This window comes from Gorilla gorilla, chromosome X (genome assembly GCF_029281585.2).
Source record: "Gorilla gorilla gorilla isolate KB3781 chromosome X, NHGRI_mGorGor1-v2.1_pri, whole genome shotgun sequence".
Taxonomy (NCBI): Eukaryota; Metazoa; Chordata; class Mammalia; order Primates; family Hominidae; genus Gorilla; species Gorilla gorilla.
This window is the reverse complement of record NC_073247.2, coordinates 62,860,257-62,883,700: the sequence shown is the minus strand read 5'-3', so window position 1 is coordinate 62,883,700 and position 23,444 is coordinate 62,860,257. Positions and strand designations below refer to the sequence as shown.

General features: G+C 43.9%; 1 protein-coding gene and 1 pseudogene across 5 annotated transcripts in view; one reads left to right on the top strand and one right to left on the bottom strand.

Annotated features, from left to right (window-relative positions):
* Positions 1 to 6,829, bottom strand: part of LOC129529923 (protein SSX2) — a 38,611-nt gene extending 31,782 nt beyond the window's left edge. For 3 of the 5 annotated variants that reach the window (XR_010132470.1, XR_008675443.2, XM_055375988.2), the window contains exons 1-6: positions 6,658 to 6,814; positions 5,226 to 5,314; positions 4,671 to 4,785; positions 4,036 to 4,131; positions 2,136 to 2,185; positions 8 to 143 (exon numbers count right to left, since the gene is read on the bottom strand). Coding sequence is in view for 3 of the 5 variants with exons in the window: in XM_055375988.2 (XP_055231963.1) it covers positions 8 to 143; positions 2,136 to 2,185; positions 4,036 to 4,131; positions 4,671 to 4,785; positions 5,226 to 5,294 (466 nt within the window). In the remaining 2 variants the exon portion in view is untranslated. Of the gene's footprint in view, positions 1 to 7; positions 144 to 2,135; positions 2,186 to 4,035; positions 4,132 to 4,670; positions 4,786 to 5,225; positions 5,315 to 6,657 lie in introns of all 5 variants that reach the window. The other 2 variants (XM_055375986.2, XM_055375987.2) reach the window with 2 other exon arrangements.
* On the top strand, positions 6,650 to 22,404 carry LOC129529810 (ornithine aminotransferase, mitochondrial-like; annotated as a pseudogene).
* Positions 22,405 to 23,444: the final 1,040 nt, after the last annotated feature.

Sequence of the window (23,444 nt, the reverse complement as noted above, 5' to 3'; positions counted from 1 at the left end):
CTCTTACCAGATCTCTCGTGAATCTTCTCAGAGGTAGTTGGTTTTCCCGGGGGGCACAGCTGTTTCCCATCATTTTGTGGGCCAGATGCTTCTGGCACTTCCTCCGAATCATTTCCTTCCTCTGCTGGCTTCTTGGGCATGATCTTTATAATGTGAAGATCACAGATAAATAGTATCAGTGACATTTCTATAGTGCTTTTGAGCTTACAAAGGGTCTTCACATGCATTAGCTTATTCAATGTTCTCAACAACACTGGGAGAGTTACACAGGCCTAAATTAGGAGAAACCTGGGAGGGGAGGTTAGAAGGGAAAGGAATGGCCTAAGTGAATATGGTTTCCAGGGATAGAATGCTTATCTTCCCACTCTTTTAGGACTGACATTCTTGCAAACAGCAAAAATCTCCATGTAATTGAGAGTGTGATATACAGATGATTTGGAGAAGAGTAGCATTCTAAGAATTCACAAGGTCTACAAAGGGAAGAGGTTCTGTAAAATACAAGGGATCCCATATAAGCTTGTAGACAGCTGCTGGGAGAGTAAATGTAAAAACATAGGGAGGCGACAAAACACTGCTGGGAAAGATGGTGTGGGGAGATGAATACAGGGAAGGGAGAGGGAAAGAAATGGTTTGCCGAAATTAATCTAGGCAGCAAACAAAGCAGTACCAGATATGACATACTACCCTACCGAGGCACCAACATTCAATGTGGAATTCAGTGAGGTGGTACCCATACCAATTCTGGTTGCATTGGGATGTGTCACTGACCAACAATCTTAAGCTACTTTTTTTTTCTTTCTTTCTTTCTTTCTTTTTTTTTTTTTTGAGACGGAGTCTCACTGTGTCGCCAGACTGGGGTGCCGTGGCATGATATCGGCTCAAGGCAACATCCGACTCCCGCATTTAAGCGATTCTCCTTCCTTAGCCTCCAGAGTATCTGGGACTACAGGCAGGCACTACCACGCCCCGCTAAGTTTTGTATTTTTAGTAGAGACATGGTTTCACCATGTTGGGCAGGATGGTCTTGATCTCTTGACCTCGTGATCTGCCCGCCTCAGCCTCCCAAAGTGCTGGGATTACAGTCGTGAGCCACCGCGCCCGGCTCTTAAGCTACTTTTAATTCAGCTTCCTCCCTTATGAAATAGTGAACCATACATGTCAAATAGCCTACAGTAAAGTCCTCTCTGAGCTTGTAAACACTGTTTAAATGTAGTAATAATAACAATTAATACCTTTCACAATCCTTCTTTGAATTCAGTCTCCACACTGGCAACCCAACTCCCAGACCCCTTTACCCTCCAAACCAGAGTTGAATCTGCACTTGTGGGATCACTCATTCAGGGGCCTCCGAGGGATCCCCTGGGCTGGGACTGGGCCTTCCCAGATGCCCCAGGTGCAGACAAGGCACTCAAGGAGCTCACAGTAGGGAGGGGCCAACAATCAAAGCGATTCCTAAGCCCTGCAAGTGGCCCCAGCAACACAGCAGAGACCAGATGGTCCTTCCTGTTGAGAGAGTGGGTGTCCCAATGGAAGCACCAGCAGGCCCTATGGGGTGAAGCCCTAGTGAGCAACATCTGAACTTCATAAACAAATGCAAATGTGAATGAGCTTTAAATGGCTTGGAGCTCTGGATTAGACTACCACTGCCACTGCGCCCCAGGAAAATTCTTTAACATCTCTGTACCACGATAGCCTCATTTTATTATTATGTTGCTGATAACTATGATCTAAAACATGAACTATAATTCTTTACTTCCATTTCATGGACCAGGAATCTGGAGCTCAGAGAACTTAGAAGATTTGTGTCAAGTCACATGGCTTTCATATGGATGAAAACTGAAGTGTGTGACTCATTATTATTCGGAGATAATAGAAACAATGTCTTCTTAAGGATTAAATAAATTAATCCATGTGAACTGCTTGAAATAGTATCTGGCATCACTATGAAAACAAAAGAGGTATTAACAATCGCAACTGTTGGTACTATCAAGCCGTCGGTGCTACATCAGGTGTTGTGACAGACATGGGGAGAAGAAGGCAGTGAGGGCATTTTTGATATTCTCCCACTCTTACCAGTGTTCGCATCCGTGGAGGGACAAAGGTTCTCCGGTCCTTTAGATCTGAGAGACACTCACCTTCGGGGAGATTCCCTGGAGCCTGCCGAAAGTCATCTGAGGACGTTCAACTGAAAGAGAACACATCAGAATTTTTCTTTGTTGGTAAAGGTTTCCAAACTCTAGAGAGACTTCTGTCGCATCAGGGTATTCTGCAGCAGAGGCTTATGAGTCCACTCATTGTTGAGGAGTTATTTGAGATTTGCTTCTGAATTATGTTTAGTCATGGTTGGTGCATTTATCTGTGGCATCAATTCAGAATTTTCCATCTCATGGTTTGTCAAATGGGGACTAAACCCCATCACAGTCTCACCTTATTCCATTACATATCTTTTACTTTTTCCCAAATAATTAAATTGATTGGTTAGGAATCTGAACTGTATCCACTCAAGATGTGCAACAACTGAAAATCATTGTACACTTCAAATGGGTGAATCTTATGGTATGTGAATTAAGCTGTTAAATGTGTGATGAACCATGGATGATTTGGTCCAGTGGCTCTGAAATATTTTCAGTATAAAGACACTCCTTTAACGTCAAAAACTTGGCAGATACTCAAGCACTGGCTTTTCAGATCTCTTATAGTGATTGCGGGAGATTGTAGAATCTGGCCTGTTTAGTTGGGGAGTAATAGGTCTATTGGAGACGGTTTGGACATTCTGACCTTGTCTTATAATTATGTTGTCAGAGTAGAAGAGCAAGTAAATACATATGTCCCCTTTATATTCCTGAAATGTACAAAGATCTCTACCCAAGAACCTGTCTTTTTTTCACCCTATGTTATCTCTGCTCTCTGACAAGTGGGAAAGCTCTCTGTGTGTTGGATAAGGGATCACTCCTTCAAACTCTCTTCCAAGCGCATCACGGAGAATCAGGGTTCTTTGGGAATGAGAAGACTATTTGGTTTTGATAAAATACAGAGAAACAGCGATCTTTATTACATAATGTGTTCATCACCCTCACTCCTAAGATACCTATCCAATACCTACATGCTGTTAATGAAACAAGCTCTGGAAGTTTTTGGCGGATCTACAGTTGTAACACTTTCTTTCTTTCTTTTTTTCACTTGTAGCATTTTTTTTAGCAGTCCTTTGATTCATTAACGGTGCTTAGGAAGAACAACATGTCGTTTAAAAAAGAAATATTTCAAACACACAGAAAAGTATGGGGAATAATATTGAGCCCAGTCGGATCTCAACATTACCCCACAGCTATGTTAGGTCTGATTTATTTATTCAGAATATTAGAAAAACTGCAAATAGGCCGGGTGTGGTAGCTCACACTTGTAATCCCAGCACTTTGGAAGGCTGAGGCGGGTGGATCACCTGAGGTCAGGAAGTTTGAGACCAGCCTGGCCAACATGGTGAAACCCCGTCTCTACCATAAATTAAAAAATGAGCTGGGTGTGGGGGCACGCGCCTGTAACCCCAGCTACTCGGGAGGCTGAGGCAGGAGAATCACTTGAACCCAGGAGGTGAAAGTTGGAGTGAGCTGAGATTGCCTTATTGCACTCCACCCTGGCCGAGAAGAGTGAAACTCCATCTCAAAAACAAAAACAAACAAAACACACTATCAACAAGTCACAGCTGAAGCTGTCTGTGCCGCACTCAGCAATCCCTGCCCGCCCTCCCTCCCTCCTCCACTTACAGCCAGTCACCTTAATTTGATGGCTTTTTATTCACATTCATGTTTGTATACATTTACCATTTACTTATTCTCCATAAAATATATATTCTTCTTTTGCATGTTTTAAAATTTTATATGAATGGCCTCTGTAGTTAACTTTCTGCATGCATTTTTTTTTTTCACTCAGCCCTGATGTGTATGACGGAACAACTGCCTGAGGATCTTTCTCAGGTAGCTGAGCTGAAAAGCAATTGGGCTTGGGGAGACCCTTTCCAGCCCCTTCCCATCTACTCACCCTGATTCCCACGGTTAGGGTCATTATCAAAATCATTCCCCTGGAAGTCTTCGGCCCGTTTATTACACATGAAAGGTGGGAGGGTGGCCTTGAAACCTAGAAAGAAGCAAAATGTTTATTCCTTAAGAGACAAGCTTGGGCCTGGTATGGTGGCTCATGTCTGTAGTACCAACACTTTGGGAGGCTAAGGCCGGAGAATTGCTTGAGGCCAGGAATTCAAGGCTGCAGTAAGCTATGATCGCACTACTGCCCTCTAGCCTAGGTGACAGACTGAGACTGACTCAAAAAAAAAAAAAAAAAAAAAAGGAAGAGACAAGCCGAGAGAAGGTAGGGTGGGTGTGTGTGGGGTGGGGGTAGGGGGGTTGCCGGGATGCCACAGAGACAGTTGGGCTCATCAGAACAGAAGCCTAAGGGAGAGAAACGTGCAGGATCCAGGTATAAGCTCCACTGTGGCCAGTCCCTGCCCTCAGCCCTGACAGGATACAGAAGAGCAGAACACCCAGAAGCTGCCTTGCGATTTTTCCCTGCACAAAAGGAAAATGTGAGGTACTTTCTGCAGCCTAAGAAGTAGCCAAAGCAGGAAAAGGGATGCTCATGTGTCCCCAGACTTGTCTGTTCCTAGAACTTTCTGTTACCTAGTTTAGTCATAGCCTCATACTTTCTCTTCATATACACATAGAAGATTTTCTCCGAGGCTTTCATCTTTTCCCACTCTTCCTTAGAGAAGTATTTGGCAATATCATCGAAGGCCTACAAAAAAAAAAAAAAAAGGAATTATGGCAGGGACTCAGCTAGGCATGTCTGCCATTCAGCTGGAGCCGCTTCCTGTGTGCTAGATCTGGGAACTGGGGATGATAATCCTTCCTGGTTGATGCCATGGCTAACTGACAGAACACGAGGGACCTTCCCTAGCTTCACCCCTGCCACACAGTAGGGCTTTAATGCTGCTGGCTGGCTCTCTTCCCACCTTCCAGAATGGACTGAGAGTCACCAGATGTAGTGCAAGGTCACAGACTTGTCTCCAGGGATGCTAGGTGATGACAGAGCGAGGGTGGGAGGCTCTCAAGGGTCCAGATCTCCCCCGAGACCCTGCTCCTTGTCTCCAGTATCTCTGTCCTCCCCTCCTCAGAAACCGGGTCACCCCACACTGTCCCCTGGGCCACTACTCTGCTCCCTCCAGGTCACCTCACCTTTTGGATCTTCTCTGGTATTTGAGCACCAGCCGCGGGTCTCCTTGCAAAGGCGTCGTCTCCGTTCATGGCACCGGGAGCAGTCTGACCTGCAAGAGAAATAGCCTGAGTCTTTCCAGCCACGGCAGCTTTGATCCTGTGGAGGGAGAAATCAGTGAAGGCCGGCCACCCTCAGTCACCTGGAATCAGCTGCTGCATTTCTCCATCCGGGGCTTATCTGTCCCTGAGTAAGGATATGGGGAGAAATCAGATGAAAACAGGGAACCAGGGGTCTCTGGGAGAAGTATTGATAGGGAATGACAGGTTTCCTATGGGCAAAGCAGCCTTGAGTCTTTGGGAGGGGGTTGGCTAATGTTGTTAGTAGTTTCCCTGGAGCTAGGCTTACCCTGAAAGATGTACGGACCCTTGTTGGGGAGGCAGGGACATGACTGTGTAATTTTATTCAGTGGGGGCATGCTGACACCCCCACTCAATAAATAAAGGAAGGGAAGTTAGTCCCAGAGATAACATGGTCTCTTTGGCGATGGATCTGATCAGGCAGAGGGATGGGGGGTTCTGTTCTGTTGAAGAGAAATGAGCATCGCTAATATGAACGTGTTCAGAGGCTATTACTCGGTGATTTGTAAATTATTAGAAGGAAGAGAGCTAGAATTTCTGAGACTACAAGAGCCCGCCATCACCTAGAGAGAATGTGGGGCATTTCAAGATGCAGCAATCAGCCAGGCGCCGTGGCTCACGCCTGTAATCCCAGCACTTTGGGAGGCCGAGGCGTGCAGGTCGCTTGAGCCCAGGAGGTGGAGACCCGGCTGGGAAACACAGCAAAACCCCCGTCTACAAAATACACAAAAAGTTAGCTGGGGTTGGTGGAGCAGGCCTGTACCATCCCAGCACTTTGGAAGGCCAAGGTGGGCAGATCGCCTTAGCCCAGGAGCTTGAGACCAGGCTCGCAAACGTAGCAAAACCATCTCTACTAAAAAAAAACAAACAAAATTTAGCAGAAGCGGGGTGGTGCGCGCCTGTAGCCCCAAGGCCTAGGCGAGAGGCTCACTTGAGCCCAGGAGGAAAGATTTGAGTGAGCTTTTTGTTTGTTTGTTTTTTCAGACAGGGTCTCGCTCTGTTGCCCAGTCGGGAGTGCACTGGCGTGATCATGGCTCACTGCAACCTCCGCCTCTTAGGTTCAGGCGATCCACCAGCTGTGGCTTCCAAAAGTGCAGGGATTACAAGTGTAAGCCACCGCGCCCGGCCCAAATTTCTTAAGTTACTACAGAGTTCCGAGGAAAATTCCCGTACCTGAAAAAGTTAGAAACTGACAGGAAAGATTTGAGATGGCGGCCTGCCTCATATACACTCCTTATTGAAACCAGACAGCAAATGCACCGCGGAGGAGGGGAGGGGTAGGAAGAACGGAAAAAGAAAATCAGCGTATGCTTACTCTGATTTTGGAAGAATCCAAAGAGAAAATCAGACCGTGCGTACTCTGAGTATGGAAGAATCGAAAGAGAGAGAAAGTCAGAGCATGCGTACTCTGAACTTAAAGTAGCCAATCCCAGGGGATGCTTTAGGCGGGAAAATTAGAGTCTCCACCCCCACTTTGAGAAGGTTCCGTCCCTGGAGCCGGGACTGATAGAAGCCACATCCGCTTCGCTTGTTCCGCCTACTGTTCTGACTTCTAATTGGCCAGATGGAGTTCACTAACTGCCCTGATTGGTCCATCATCCTTGGGCAGTGACGTAGCAGAATAATGTCTCCTCCTCCAGCCACACTTTGTTGCCACTGCGAAAAAGTGGGTGGTCCTCAGGCGCCGTCAGATTTTGAACTCTCCGAAGACCGTTCCTGGATCTTGGGTTAAAAATCTGGATTCTAGTCTGAACTGTGGGAAGAAAAAAATAGTCAATCTGTGATTTTTCTACTTGAAAGACACGATGTTTTCCAAACTAGCACATTTGTGGAGGTTTGCTATACTTAGTCGTGGCTTTCATTCTTCAGTGGCTTCTATATCTGTTGCCACTGAAAAAAACAGTCCAAGGCCCCGCAACCTCTGCTTACATTTTTGAAAGGGAATCTAAGTATGGTGCGCACAATTACCATCCTTTACCTGTAGCCCTGAAGAGAGGAAAATGTATTTACTTGTGGGATGTGATTGTGGTATTGGTTACATCTGCCTTGGCCAATCCTCCGGCCTCCGTCTTGGGACTACAGGCGTGAACCACCCCACCCCCACTAATATTTTTTATTTTTTGATTTTTTAATAGAGAAGGTTTCGCTGTGTTGGCCAGACTGGTCTTGACGTCGTGGGCTCAAGCGATCCTCCCACCTCGGCCTCGGGACTACAGGCATTCACCACCCAGCCCACGCTTTTTTTTTTTTTTTTTTTTTAAATGGGAGCCAGGTTTTGCTATGTTGGCCAGGCTGGTCTCATCGTCCTGGGCTCAAGGGATCCTTCCGCCATGGCCTCGAGACTACAGGCATGCACCACCCTGCCCACGCTTTTTTTTTTTTTTTTTTTTTTTTAGTAGAAACCGTGTTTCCCTATGTTGGCCAGGCCGGCATCAAGCTCCTGGACTCAAGGGATCCTCCCGTCTCAGGACTACAGCCATGCACCACCCTGCCCAAGCTATTTTTTGTTTTGTTTTGTTTCGTTTTAGTGGAAACCGGGTTTCGATATGTTGCCCAGGCTGGCCTCCACCTCTTAGGCTCAGATGATGCTTCCACCTCGGCCTCAGAACTATAGGCGTGTGCCATTCCACCCCGCTCATTTTTATTTATTTATTTATTTATTTATTTATTTATTTATTTATTTATTTATTAGGAGAGGCAGGCTTTCGCTTTGTTGGCCAGGCTGGTATCAAACTCCTGGGCTCAAGCAATGCTCCCACCTTGGCCTCAAAACTACAGGAGTGAGCCACCCCGCCCACGCTATTTTTTTGTTGTTCTTGTTGTTAGCAGAAATGGGGTTTCGCTATGTTGGCCAGGCTGGCCTCGACCTCCTAGGCTCAAGCAATCCTCCCGCCTCGGCCTCGGGACTACAGGCTCACACCACCCCGCCCCCACTAATATTTTTAATTTTTCTATTAGAGACAGTTTCGCTATGTTGTCCAGGCTGGGCTCTACCTCTGGGACTCAAGTGATTCTCCCGCCTCGGCCTTGGGACTACAGGCATGCACCACCCTGCCTTTTGCTATGTTTCCCAGGTTGGTCTTGACCTCCTGGGCTCACTCAATGATTTGAACCCGGGAAGTGGAGGTTGCATTGAGCTGAGATCACACCACTGCACTCCAGCTTGGGCGACAGAGCAAGACGGAAAAAAGAAAGAAAGAAAGAAAGAGCGAGAGAGAGACCAGCTGAATCTCCGTAAGAACAGTGAGCTTTGTGGTATTTTTACTTGCCCTCGTCCCATCTCATGCTCCCAGCTTGGTTCTGTTCATTGCTGATGAAATACAGATAGGATTGGCCAGAACTGGTAGATGGCTGGCTGTTGATCATGAAAATGTCAGACCTGATATAGTCCTCCTTGGAAAGGCCCTTTCTGGGGGTTGATACTCTGTGTCTGCAGTGCTGTGGGACGATGGCATAATGCTGACCATTAAGCCAGAGGAACATGGGTCCACACATCGTGGCAATCTACTAGGCTGCTGAGTGACCATCGCAGCCCTTGAGGTTTTAGAACAAGAAAATCTTGCTGAAAATGCAGGAAAAAAATGGGTATTATCGTGAGAAGTGAACCCATGAAGCTACCTTTTGATGTTGTAACTGCCATAAGAGGAACAGAATTATTATTATTGCTATTATTTTGAGTCAGAGGTTCATTCTGGTTGCCCAGGTTGGAGTGCAATGGCACGATCTTGGCTCACTGCAACCTCTGCCTGCTGGGTTCTAGCGATTCTCCTGCCTCAGCCTCCTGAGTAGCTGGGATTACAGGCATGCGCCACTATGCCCGGCTAATTTTTATATTTTTAGTAGAGACGGGGTTTCGCCATGTTGGCCAGGCTGGTCTCGAACTCCTGACCTCAGGCGATCCACCCGCCTCAGCCTCCCAAAGTGTTGGGATTACAGGCGTGAGCCACTGTGCCCGGGAGGAAAATAATTATTAAATGCTATTGTTATTAAAGAAACCATAGACTGTAATGCTTGGGAGTTGTGTCTATGACTTTGAGATTATGGACTTCTGGCCAAGCCCACCCATGGTGACATCATCAGGTTTCACCTCTGCTGGTGATCAAGGAGGATGAGATTCGAGAGTCCAGTGAAATCATTAACAAGACCATCTTGTCGTTCTGAGGGTAGCAGCTGTTTTCAGTGGTCCCTGGGAGCCGGCTGGAGACAGGTGGTCCTGTAAAAGCTCTGCTCTAAATGTAGGCACATTCCACTCCCATGTGCCGTCAAAATCTTTTTGTGTATATATGTTTTTTTCAGTTGATACACGATGGAACAATGTTCATGAACCTGACATTTGCTTTGTAGTGTTAAGAGAATGTAATGGCATCTATATTCAGTGAAGGTGTTTTGATGTGCACGTGTACTTTATAAGGTGAAATGCATCTGTATATACAGACAGCCTTTAAATCACATCCTTCAGTATACTTTATATATGCTTTTATAATTTCCTTGCTGGTATAAAGGTTTTGTATTTGAAAAAGTATCTCTAGCGTATTACATAAAAGGCTGCACCTTATAAAGTCAAATCATTGTTTTCATTGAATTTTAGGAAGGATCAGTGGTTAAGCATATAAAAAATACTAGTTTTTTTGTTTTCTTTTGTTTTTTGTTTTTGTTTTTGTTTTGAGACGGAGTCTCGCTCTGTCGCCCAGGCTGGAGTGCAGTGGCTCGATCTCCGCTCACTGCAAGCTCCGCCTCCTGGGTTCACGCCATTCTCCTGCCTCAGCCTCCCGAGTGGCTGGGACTACAGGTGCCCACCAAAACGCCTGGCTAATTTTTTGTATTCTTAGTAGAGACGGGGTTTCATCGTGTTAGCCAGGGTGGTCTCGATCTCCTGACCTCGTGATCTGCCTGCCTCGACCTCCCAAAGTGTTGGGATTACAGGTGTGAGCCACTGAGCCCGGCCTATAAAATACTAATATTAAGTAAACTTTATGTTGACCAACACCAGGATATATTCTATGGATGTCATTATTTTGAATTAAGAATTAGTGTTTAACATCCCTAAATTGTTTTGAGTGCTTGATTATAATTTGTAAAAAAAAGTTTATTTTTAATATTTCTTTACATTTTAAACAAAGCTTATATTTCAGAAAAAAAAAAAAAAAGAGAGACAGAACATGGCCGGGTGCAGTGGTTCACGCTTGTAATCCCAGCACTTTGGGAGGCCGAGGTGGGCAGATCACTTGAGGTCAGGAGTTTGAGACCAGCCTGGCCAACATGGAGAAACCCCGTCTCTACTAAAAGTACAAAAATTAGCCAGGCATGGTGGCACCCGCCTGTAGTCCCAGCTACATGGGAGGCTGAGACAGGAGAATAGCTCGAACCCGGGAGGCAGAGGTTGCAGTGAGCTCGAGAGCGTGCCACTGCACTACAGCCTAGGAGACAGAGTGAGAATCCCTCTTGAAAAAAAAATGTACAGTACATTTTCATCACCGCAATGCTATCCCTTGTGCTACTCATTTTTAGTAATACTCTCCTCCCATCCGCCATCCCTAATCCCTGGCAACCACAAATCTGTTTTTCGTTTCCACAATTTTGTCTTTTCTACAATGCTGTACAAGTGAAATCTTACAGTACATAACGTTTTACGGGCTTATTTCACTCAGCGTTAATTCCATGGAGATTCCTCCAAGATATTGATATTTGTGTATCAATAGTTCATTGTTGTTGTTGTTGTTGTTGTTGAGACAGAGTCTCACTCTGTCACCCAGGCTAGAGTGCAGTGTCTCGGCTCACTGCAACTGTCTGCCTCCCGGGTTCAAGCAATTTTCCAGCCTCAGCCTCCCGAGTAGCTCTGACTACAGGTGCGTGCCACCACACCTGGGTAATTTTTGTATTAGTAGTAAAGATGGGGTTTCAACATACTGGCAAGGCTGGTCTTGAACTCCTGACGTCATCATCCACCCGCCTCGACCTCCCAAAGTGCTGTGATAACAGGATGAGCCACTGTGCCCTGACGATAGTTCATTTTTATTGCTGAGTAGCATTCCAGGGGATGGATGCACCACAGTTTGACCATTCACTTATTTTAGGACATATTGATTATTTCCAGCTATTGGCTATTACAAGTAAAGCTGCTATGAACAATTATGTACAAGTTTCTGGATGGGCATACCTTTTAATTTCTCTGAAGTGTAATTGTTGAATTGTATGGTCACTGCATTGTTTAGTTTTATAAGAAACTACCAAACTGCTTTCCAGAGTGGCTGTAAGATTTTACCTTCCCAGCAGCACTTAATGAGGTGTCCAGTTTCTCTGCATCCTCGTCACCATTTGGTGTTGTCACTATGTCTTTTATTTTAGCTGTTGTAATAAGTGTGTAGTGATGCCTCATCGTGGTGTTATTCTGCATCTAGTGAAGCAAATGAGTGTTGAACATCTTTTCATGTGCTTATTTGCTTATTTGCTCTTCAGTGAAATGTATGTTCACATCTTTTCACGATTTTCTAATTGGATTATTTGTTTGTATTTTTTACCATTGAGGTTTTTATTATTTTTTTTTCTTGAGACAGAGTCTTGCTCTGTTACCCAGGCTGGAGTGCAGTGGCACGATCTTGGCTCGCTCCGACCTCCGCCTCCGAGGTTCAAGTGATTCTCGTGCCTCAGCCTCCAGAGTAGCTGGGATTACAGGCATGCATCATCATGCTTGTCTAATTTTAGTATTTTTAGTAGAGATGGGTTTTTTGCCATGTTGCCCAGGCTGGTCTTGAACTCCTGGCCTCAAGGGATCTGCCCTCCGTCCACCTCGACCTTTCAAAGTGCTGGGATTACAAGCGTGAGCCACCACGCTCAGCCTACTGTTGGGTTTTGAGAGTACTATACGTATCCATTATATATTCTGGATGTGAGTCATTTCTTGGATATGTGGTTTGCAAACATTTTCTTTCAGATCGTACCCTATTTTTTCATCCTTTTAACAAGATTTCTTGCAGAGCAAAAGTTTTAAATTGGATAAAATCTAATTTATTTTTTTCCTTATGTATTATGCTTTTTGAACCATTCACTATGCCCTAGATCTCAGACGTTTCTCCTATATTTTCTTGTAAAACTTTTTTTTAGTTTTGTTTGTTTGTTTGTTTGTTTGTTTGTTTTTTGAGATGCAGTCTCGCTCTGTTGCCCAGGATGGAGTGCGGTGGCACGATCTCGGCTCACTGCAAGCTCCACCTCCCGGGTTCACCCCATTCTCCTGCCTCAGCCTCCCGAGTAGCTGGGACTACAGGCGCCTGCCACCACGCCCAGCTAACTTGTTTGTATTTTTAGTAGAGACAGGGTTTCACTGTGTTAGCCAGGATGGTCTCGATCTCCTGACCTCGTGATCCGCCCACCTCGGCCTCCCAAAGTGCTGGGATTACAGGCGTGAGCCACCGTGCCCGGCCTTTTTTAGTTTTATATTTTAGATTTAAATCTATGATCCACTTGACTTACTTTTTTGTATAAAGGTATGAAGACTAGGCCTTATTATTATTATTATTATTATTATTTTGGCCTATGGCTCTGCAACTGCCCCAGCACCATTTGTTAAGCAGATGATCTTTCCCTATTTTTGTCTCTTGGTAAAAAATCAGTGTGGGCTATTTCTAGGTTTTCTATTTTGTTACAGCGATCTATGTGTCTATTTTTCTCCCAGTGGTATATAGTCTTGATTCCTGTAGCTATATAAGAAGTATTGAAATATGGTAGAGCAATTCCTCCCACCTTATTCTTCTTTTCCAAAAATTGTCTTAGCTATATAAATATTTTTTGAGATGGAGTCTCACTTTTGTCGCCCAAGCTGGAGGGCAGTGGGGTGATCTCGGCTCACCGCAACTTCTGTCTACTGTGTTCAAGCGGTTCTCCTGTCTCAGCTTCCCGAGTAGCTGGGATTTCAGGTGCACGCCACCACACCCGGCTAATTTTTGTATTTTTAGTAGAGACAGGGTTTCGCCATGTTGGCCAGGCTGGTCTCAAACTCCTTACCTCAAGCGATCTGCCCCTCTCAGCCTCCCAAAGTGCTGGGAATACAGGCGTGAGACACGGGGCCCAGTGTTGTCTTAGCTGTTGACAATTTGTTACAGCAGCAATCAAAAATGAATGCACATAGAAATAGATTAATTAGTGAAACAAAATAAAAAGTCAAGAAACAGACTAATTTATATACAAATTTCAGCATGCATTTCCAAACAGTGGGCAAAAGATGGGGTGTATAATAAAGGATTGTATAATAAAGGATTGTTGTCTATCCATTTGGAAAAATAAACATTAAATCCTTACTTTCAACCACATAAAATAATAAATTCTAAAAATTCAGAGACTTAAATGTGAAAACGTGAAGTCATAAAGAACTAGATGAAATTTTAGGAAAATATTACAGTGTAAGACATCTTGAGTTGGCATAGGCACTTCCTGATATTACACCAAGGCTATAAACAATGAATCTGACATATTTAAAGATGTAAAAAGTAAAGTATCATCTAAGTCAAAAGACACCATAAAAAAACTGTTTAAAAAGGCAAATTTTAGGCCAGGCACAGTGGCTCATGCCTGTAATCCCAGTACTTTGGGAGGCCAAGGCGGGCAGATCACGAGGTCAGCAGATCAAGACGATCCTGGCTACCACGGTGAAACCCTGTCTCTACTAAAAGTACAAAAAATTAGCCAGGTGTGGTGGTGGGTGCCTGTAGTCCCAGCTACTCGGGAGGCTGAGGCAGGAGAATGGTATGAACCCGGCAGGAGAATGGCGTGCACCTGGGAGGCGGAGCTTGCAGTGAGCCGAGATTGCACCACTGCACTCCATCCTGGGCAACAGAGTGAGACTCCGGCTCAAAAAAAAAAAAAAAAAAAAAAAAAAAGGCAAATTTTGGGGAAAATGAAGCATCCCCAATAAATTAACAGTAACCATCTCTAATATGTAACAAAGCTTTTCCATATCAATAAGAGAAACTGGAACAACCCAATGAAAAAATGTGTTCAGGCATGGCACTACTTTATCGTATAGCAGAAAAGAATTACAGAATAGAAATTACGAAAGGAAAATAATAAAGGAAATGGAGAAGAGATCCAAGAACTTTCAACGTTCATCCAATAGAAGATCCAGAGGTAGAGAATAGAAAGACTGGGACGGGCGCGGTGGCTCACGCCTGTTATTCCAACACTTTGGGAGGCCAAGGCAGGCAGATTACCTGAGGTCAGGAGTTCGAGACCAGCCTGTCCAACATGGTGAAACCCTGTCTCTACTAAAAATACAAAAATTAGCCCAGTGTGGTGGTGGGCGCCTGAAATCCCAGCTACTTGGGAGGCTGAGGCAGGGGAATCACTTGAACCCGGGAAACAGATGTTGCAGTGAGCTGAGGTCCTGCCACAGCACTCCAACCTCGGTGTCAGAGCAAAACTCCATCTCAAAAATGAAAAAAAAAAAAAAAAAAAAAGACTGGAGAGAAGGCACTACTTGAAGAAATAATGTTCTAGAATTTTCCCAACTGAACAAAGACATGAATCTTCAACCTGAAAAGAGCCACCTAGTTCTGAGCCTGATTAACACACATGTGCACACACACCTGTGCATGCACGAGTGCACGCACACACACACCCCCTCGTGGTAAAATTTCTAGGATAAAGATAAAATCCTGAAAGGTCCCAGAGAGAAAAAGAGAAGAGAGAATGCAATGGAGAGGTTTTTCAAGGAGCTGATTTAAAATAACTTTGGACCAGGCGCAGTGGCTCATGCCTGTAGTCCCAGCACTTTGGGCGCCAAGACCGGATGCTCGCTTGAGCTCAGGAGTTTGAGACCAGCCTGGTCAACAAGGCGAAACCCACTTCTACAAAAAACACAAGTAACCAGGTGTGGTGCCACATGCCTGTAGTCCCAGCTACTTGGGAGGCTGAGGCAGGAGAACTGCTTGAGTCCGGGAGGTGGAGATTGCAGTGAGCCGAGATTGTGCCATTGCATTCCAGCCTGGGTGACAGAGCCAGGCACTGTCTCAAAAAAACAAAACAAGAACAAACAATAAAAAAGTTGAACCTAGATATCTATATACAGCCAGAATAATCCAGAATGAGGGGAGAAATATTTCAGAAAATTCATGACGCATATACCCTTCAGAAATAATTATTGGTATCCAGTCCTGTGAGAAGGGAAAACTAAATTTAGGAGGAAGGAGGTGATTTCAGTAAGCAATGGCGAGCAGAAAAATAGTAAAATTTATTGAAAAGTGTAAACTTTAGATTGAAAAATTTTAAAATTACAGTCTTGAACTAAAATTCCCAGTATTATAAACTTGGAAGACGGGAGCAGGGACAGGAAAGAAAAGATAAGTTTTTTTTGGTGTTCAAGGAAGGGATACAGATGCTAATGAATGATAGAATGCGGTGGTGCACGCCTGTAACCTGAGCTATTCAGGAGGCTGGGGCAGGAGAATCACTTGAACCTGGGAGGTGGAGGTTGCATTCAGGTGAGATCACACCATTGCACTCCAGCCTGGGAAACAAGAGTGAAACTCTGGAAAAAGAAAAAAAAAAGGCCAGGCACAGTGGCTCAAGCCTGTAATCCCAGCACGTTGGGAGGCCGAGACAGGTGGATCCCTTGAGTTCAGGAGTTCGAGACCAGTCTGGCCAACAAGGTGAAACTCCATCTCTACTAAAAATTCAAAAATTAGCCTGGCACAGTGTCACATGCCTGTGGTTCCAGCTACTCAAGAGGCTGAGGCAGGAGAATTGCTTGGACTCGGGAGGCAGAGGTTCAGTGAGCCAAGATTGTGCCACTGTGCTCCAACCTGGGCGACGGAGGAAGACTCTGTCTCAAATAAATAAATAAATAAATAAATAGTAAGTAAGTAAATAGAAAACCTATTGGATAGATTGGATATGAAAACATTAACTGCTCAAATCAATAATTCAGCGGAATAGATTGGATGTTAAAACCGATATAGTTGAAAAAGCAATTACTGAGCTGAGGAAATGCGTCTAAAGAATTCATAAAAGTAATCAGTAATGGATAGAGAAGAAGTAAATGAAAGAAAAGTTAATTAATAGAGAGGATAGAAGAATAAATGTCAAAACACATCTAATAGTAGCCTTATAAGAAGAGAATACAGTTATTAAAAAGGAGAGTGTACTTAAATAAGTAATCAATGAGAATTTCTCAGATTTTAAAAAATGACTTAAGGTTTAAAGGTATTATAGTACACACATACACACAGGAAAAGTGAAATGTAAAATTGTGAAAGACAAAGAAAAAAATATTTTAAAAACGATCAGAGAGAAATAGCAGGTTACTCACGGAGGAAAAATAATTAAACTGACACCGGATCTCTCAAATACCACACTGGAGGCAAGGATGCAATGGTGTAATAACTCCAAGCTGTTGAAAAAAATGATTTTTTTTTTGAGACAGAGTCTCGCTTTCTCACCCAGGCTGGAGTGCAGTGGCATGATCTCAGCTCACTGCAACCTCTGCCTCCTGGGTTCAAGCAAATCTCCTGCCTCAGCCTCCTGAGTAGCTGGGGCTACAGGCGCACACCACCACGCCCGGCTAATTTTTGTACTTTTAGTAGAGGTGGGGTCTTGCCATGTTGGCCAAGCTGGTCTGGAACTCCTGACCTCAGGTTATCTGCCTGCCTCGGCCTCCCAAAGCGCTGGGATTGCAGGCGTAAGCCACTGCACCCGACGAAAGAAAGGAATTTTTATACCGGGTGGAGTAAAGACAATGTCAGCCACATGACTTCAGGAGATTGAAGACACAGGGAAATGTTAAAGCAAACAAGTATTTATTGCACTTATTAGAGACTGTAAGGAAGGGCCAGCTGCAGTGGCTCGTGCCTGTAATCCCAGCACTTTGGGAGCCTGAGGCAAGAGGATTGATTGAGCCCAGGAGTTCAAGACCAGCCTGGGCAACATGGCAAAACGCCATCTCTACAAAAAATTCAGAAATTAGATGGGCATATCAAGTTCCTGGGTCTGTAGAAAATTAAAAAAAAAAAAATATATATATATATATATGGCTGGATTTGGTGGTGCATACCTGTAGTCCCAGCTATTCGGGAGGCTGGGGCAGGAAGATTGCTTGGGCCCTGGAGTTTGAGGCTGCAGTGAGCTAGGATTGGGTCACTGCACTCCAGCCTGAGTTACAGAGTGAGACTTTGTCTCTGAAAAAAAAAAAAAAGATCGTAAGGACGACTTTACTCAGAGGGGGGACTACTGTGATAGGTACAGGGACCACCGTAATGGGGTCTTGCGGTGGGAGAGTGATATTGGGATCGACTTCAACTCCCCAAGGACAAGTGGGGATTTGTAGTCAAGGAGTAGGGTCGGGGGGTCAGAAGATGGGAAATTACTTGGAGGAAAACTCAGGTGCAGGGGAATTCTGGCTAAACTGACTTGACAGGATTTTTGCTGAAACAGGCTAAATGGGCAGAGTCCCTGGATGAAGGACAGAGCCCGAGGTTGGGACCTAGTCGGAAACAGGACTCAGAGGAGCCCGATTCAAGTTTGGTCAAAGGAGAGTGTCTCTGTCTGAAAGCAAAAGCAAGAAAGCCAACAGCAGTAAAATGAATGGGTCACAAAGGAGAATTTTTGTGCATTGCTAAACAGGACTCTGCTTTAAACATTGTGAAAGTTGATTATGTGAAGTGAGTCGCTCTTAGTTGTTTTTTTGTTTGTTTTGTTTTGTTTTTTGTTTTTTTGGTTTTTTTTTTGTTTTTTTTTTGTTTTTGTTTGTTTGTTTGTTTTTTTGAGATGAAGTCTCTCTGTGTCACCCAGGCTGGAGTGCCATGCGTGATCTCGGCTCACTGAAACCTCAGCTTCCTGGGTTGAAGCGATTCTCCCGCCTCAGCCTCCCGAGTAGCTGGGACTACAGCCACGTGCCACCACACCCGACTAATTTTGTATTTTTACCGGAGACAGGGTTTTGCCATGTTGACCAGGCTGGTCTCAAACTCCTGACCTCAAGCCATCTGTCCGCCTTGGCCTCCCAAAGTGCTGTGATTACAGGCGTGCTCCACCGCAGCCCACCTGAATTGACTCATTCTTGACATACACAACTATGTCAGAGTTGTGTGGCCAGGGGAAAAAGCACTCAGGGCACATTGCACCTGCTCTAAGAATTGAATTTTCCACAAGGCTGGTGGCTGAAATGGCCTGCTGCCACCCTAAGAGCACTTTTACCTAGTAACTGCTGAAACAACCTGCAATGACTCTAAGGCTTGTTTTACCTATTGTCCACACTCACCAATCAGAGCTTCCAGCTCCTGAAAGCTTCTCTGGTGCCAATGGACTTGCTTTAAAAACTATAGGTAACATTTCTGTTTCTAATAAAACTCTCAACTTTCTCTTTGTTCTTTGGACATACCAAAGACCAGCCAGTTTGGGTGTATGCCTCAGATCACAATTCTGTGATTCTCAAATAAAATGTTTAGAGATTCATGGCCTGGCGTGGTGGCTCACCCTGTAATCCCAGCCCTGTGGGAGGCTGAGGCCGGTGGATCGCTTGAGCCCAGGGGTTCATGACCTGCCTGGACAACGTGGTGAAACCCTGTCACCACAAAAAAATACAAAAATTAGCTGGATGTGGTGGTGCATGCCTGTAATCCCAGCTATTCCAGAGGCTGAGTCGGGGAGGCAGAGGTTGCAGTGAGCCGAGATTGTGCCACTGCACTCCGGGGTGGGCGACAGTGAGACCCGGCCTCAAAACAAAAAACAAAAACAAAAACATAATATAACATCCTTAATATTGTAGTTTAAAAAAGAGACTTGTCTCCATAGGTTTTGACTTTGATATTTGTGGTGTCAGAAGTGGGGTCCGAAGCTGACTCACCTTGGAGATATCAATGACCTCTGGAACTATGGCGTGAGGTCTGCACACTTGGTCCCCTTGAGCTTTTGCTTTTCTGGTTGCCTCTTTCCCCCCGGTGAGACTTTCTTGGATCAAACTGCCATTTGTTGGGGAGTTGAGTTCAGTTTTATTTGGGAATTTGTTAGGAAGGGTCTTTCTCTGTCTCCTGGTTATGAAACCTCCTCTTTTCTTTTCTTTTCCTTTCTTTTCTTGTCTTGTCTTTTTTATCTTGTCTTTCTCTTTTCTTTTTTTTTTTTTGAGACAGTGTTTCGCTCTGTCGCCCAGGCTGCAGTGCAGTGGTGTGATCTGGGCTCACTGCAACCTTCACCTCCGAGGCTCAAGTGATTCTCGTGCATCGTCCTCCCGAGTAACTGGGATTACAGGCGTGCGCCACTACGCCTGGATAATTTTTGTGTTTTTTAGTAGACATGTGGTTTCACCCTGTTAGCCAGGCTGGTCTTGAAGTCCTGAGCTCAAGTGATCTGCCCGCCTCGGCCTCCCAAAGTGCTGGGATTACAGGCATGAGCCACTACACCCAGCCAGAGACGGCCTGTTTAAGAGGGATTTTCTCCCTCCTGGTTATGAGGCCGGGTTACAGAGATTTTTCTGTTAGAGAAGGCTTCTCATGCTTCCTGGTAAGTTTGTACTTTATTTTCTGAATCGTTTGCATGCTTAGAGTTTAATTTGGCTTTTGTGTATTAGGCATTAAACCGAATCACCTAGATTAATTTATTTACACACAGGCTCTCAAAGTTCAAAGGCATGCCAACATAGTTCCCTCTTTCTGGGACGCCAGCTGGTAATGTGTGCCAACATTATGGGGATCATTCACGCAGTCTGTTTTCCTCAAACTGAACTAAAATAATACAGTCCAAATGGGACTCCTATCTCAGTTGGTATCTTGAGGCTCCAGAACACATTGAAGACTCAAAGGCTGCCTCACTGCAAGATACTGTCTAAAGCTAGCTGAGATTTTCTTCTCCAAAGCCTTCCCCTCTCCTTTGTTTACCTCTTCCTCTTTATCCTTCTTTAAGCAAAACTCTTTTTCCAAAACTCCTCAGCTACTCTGGCATACTGACTATTAAAATAAAGACAGTTGAAAGACATCAGATACAAATAAAATAAAATCACTGACCTTTGTAGTGTTTCTTAAAAGCAAAAGATGAAATTCCCATGTAAAAGATCTCCTTCCTATACTAAAAGGGAAGACAACACTCTTATCTTCAAGGATGAGGAATTGAGACCAAGAGAACATTATACAAAGCTTATTGGAATACCACTTACCTTTTGGGCCTCCTCACATAATTCAGTCACATTTTTACAGTTAACAATTCTTTGTCTAATTCAACATGTTGGTAACTGACTCAAACTGCTTTACCCAAAATTTGGGTCACCACCTTCATAAGATTACCTATTGAGGAGAAAAATCTTAAATAAAGTTTAGCCTTCTTCCATTTTGTCAGAAATATAATTTAGATCCAACGTCTTTTATAAATCAGTGAGTTTGTATGTTTTACTGTCCCATAATCAAAATTCTAAAATGAAAGTTATCTTTGTTTATGTACGTATCTGTGTTTGGGCGTATTCCTGCGTATGTACATGTGTTATGTTAAATGTGTCTACATGGTAAAATCTGGAATCGTTGGCAAACAATTATTTAAAGAATCCTATTCAGATTGGCTTAAATAGGTACTCATATAAATATACAGTAATTAACTAAAACGCATTTAGTTCATGCAACTTAATTAAGTAGTTGAAAAATAAGCTGGTTTTAAAATTGTTGGTAAAATAAAATGAGAAATGTTTTCAAAATTGTGACCACACATTTTTGGCTGGGTTTACTGGTTCTATATTTGTCTCTGTTGGATGTTTTAAGGTTATGAAACATAAACCTAACCTAAAAACAGAATGGTCTTTTATGTGCAATTCTTTGATAAGTAAGACTAATTTAATATTGTGGGTGTAATAAAACAGCTGTATTTTCTGAGTTATTGGCAAAATACTCATATATTTAAGGTTTTTGCTCAGGTGGATACCTGACATTTACAGGCTATTAAAATGTTTTAATAGGAAAATAACTCCAAATGACTAGCTTTATTTATTTATTTATTTATTTATTTATTTATTTATTTATTTAATTTATTTAGAGCAGAGTCTCCCTCTGTCGCCCAGGCTGGAGTGCAGTGGTGCTATCTCGGCTCGCTGCAGCCTCTGCCTCCCAGGTTCAAGAGATTGTCCTGTCTCAGCCTCCCAAGTAGCTGGGACTCTAGGCGTGCGCCCCCATGCCTGGATAATTTTTGTATTTTTAGTAGAGATGGGGTTTCACCTTTTTGGCCAGGCTGGTCTTGAACTCCTGACCTCAAGTGATCTGCCCTTCTTGGCCTCCCTAAGTGCTGGGATTACAGGCGTGAGCCACCGACCCCGGCCGACTGGCTTTGTTTAATATGTCAGTTTTCATAAGTAATCTAGGTATAATAGTTAAAATGAATAAATGAGGTAACTGTGAGATACATGTTTATAAGTGAACTTTTCATGTAATCTGAAATGTTTTTTTCTCTTGCTCTTACCATATGGAGATGAAATATTAAAGTTGTGTTATGTTAGATTAAGTAATAGGTACTCACTAAATGCCAGGATCATTTCCAACTAAGAAAACAATGGCTTTGGGAGGCCGAGGCGGGCGGATCACGAGGTCAGGAGATCGAGACCATCCTGGCTAACACGGTGAAACCCCGTCTCTACTAAAAATACAAAAAAAAAAAAAATTAGCCGGGCGTGGTAGTGGGCGCCTGTAGTCCCAGCTACTCGGGAGGCTGAGGCAGGAGAATGGCGTGAAACCGGGAGGTGGAACTTGCAGTGAGCCGAGATCGCGCCACTGCACTCCAGCCCGGGCGACAAAGCAAGACTCCGTCTCAAAAAAAAAAAAAAAAAAAAAAAAAAGAAAACAATGGATCCACCTGCCTAGGCCTTCCAAAATGCTGGGATTACAGGCGTGAGCCACCATGCCCAGTGAGGAAAAGAAGTATTAAACGCTATTGTTATTAAAGAAACCAAAGATCGTGATGCCTGGAAGGTGATTCTAAGACTCGAGATAATGGACTTCTGGCCAAGCCAACCCATGGTGACATCATCAGGTTTGCGCCTCCACTGGTGATCAAGGAGGATGAGATTCGAGAGTCCAGTGAAATCATTAACAAGACCATCTTGTCTTTCTGAGGGTAGCAGCTGTTTTCAGTGGTCCCTGGGAGCCGGCTGGAGACAGGTGGTCTTGTAAAAGCTCTGCTCTAAATGTAGGCACATTCTACTCCCATGTGTCTTCAAAGCCTTTGTGTGGAATATCTATTTTTTTCAGTTGATACACAATAGAACAACGTTTATGAACCTGCCTTTTGCTTCCTAACGTAAGTAAGAGAATGTAATGGCATCTATATTCAGTGAAAGTGTTTTGATGTGCATCTGTACTTTCTAAGGTAAAACATATCTATGTATACAGAACAGCCTTTAAATCACATCCTTCAGTATACTTTATACATGTTTTTATAATTTCCTTGCTGGTATAAATGTTTTGTATTTGAAAAAGTTATCTATGGAGTATTACATAAAAGACTTCACCTTGTAAAGTCAAATCACTGCTATCATTGAATTTTAGGAAGGGCGAATGGTTAGTCATATGTAAAATACTAATATTAAGTAAACTTCATATTGGCCAACACCAGAATGTATTCTATGGTTGTCATTATTTTGAATTAAGAATTAGTGATTAAAATTCCTAAATTGTTTTGAGTGCTTGATTATAATTTGTAAAAAAAGTTTATTTTTAATATTTCTTTAAATTTAAAATAAGGCTTATATTTCAGGAAAAAAAAAAAAGATACAGAACATGGCCAGGTGCAGTGGTTCACGCCCGTAATCCCAGCACATTGGTAGGCCAAGGTAGGCAGATCACTTGAGGTCAGGAGTTTGAGACCAGCCTGTCAAGATGGTGAAACCCCCTCTCTACTAAAAATACAAAAATTAGCCAGGCGTGGTGGCACGTGCCTGTATACCCAGATCCATGGGAGTGTGAGACAGGTGAATGGCTCAAACCTGGGAGGCAGAGGTTGCAGTGAGCCGAGAGATCCTGCCACTGCATTCCAGCCTGGGTGACAAAGTGAGACTCAATCTTGGAATTAAAAAAAAAATGGTACAGACCATTTCCATCACCACAGTGCCATCTCTTGTGCTACTCATTTTTAGTAATACTCACTCTCCTCCCA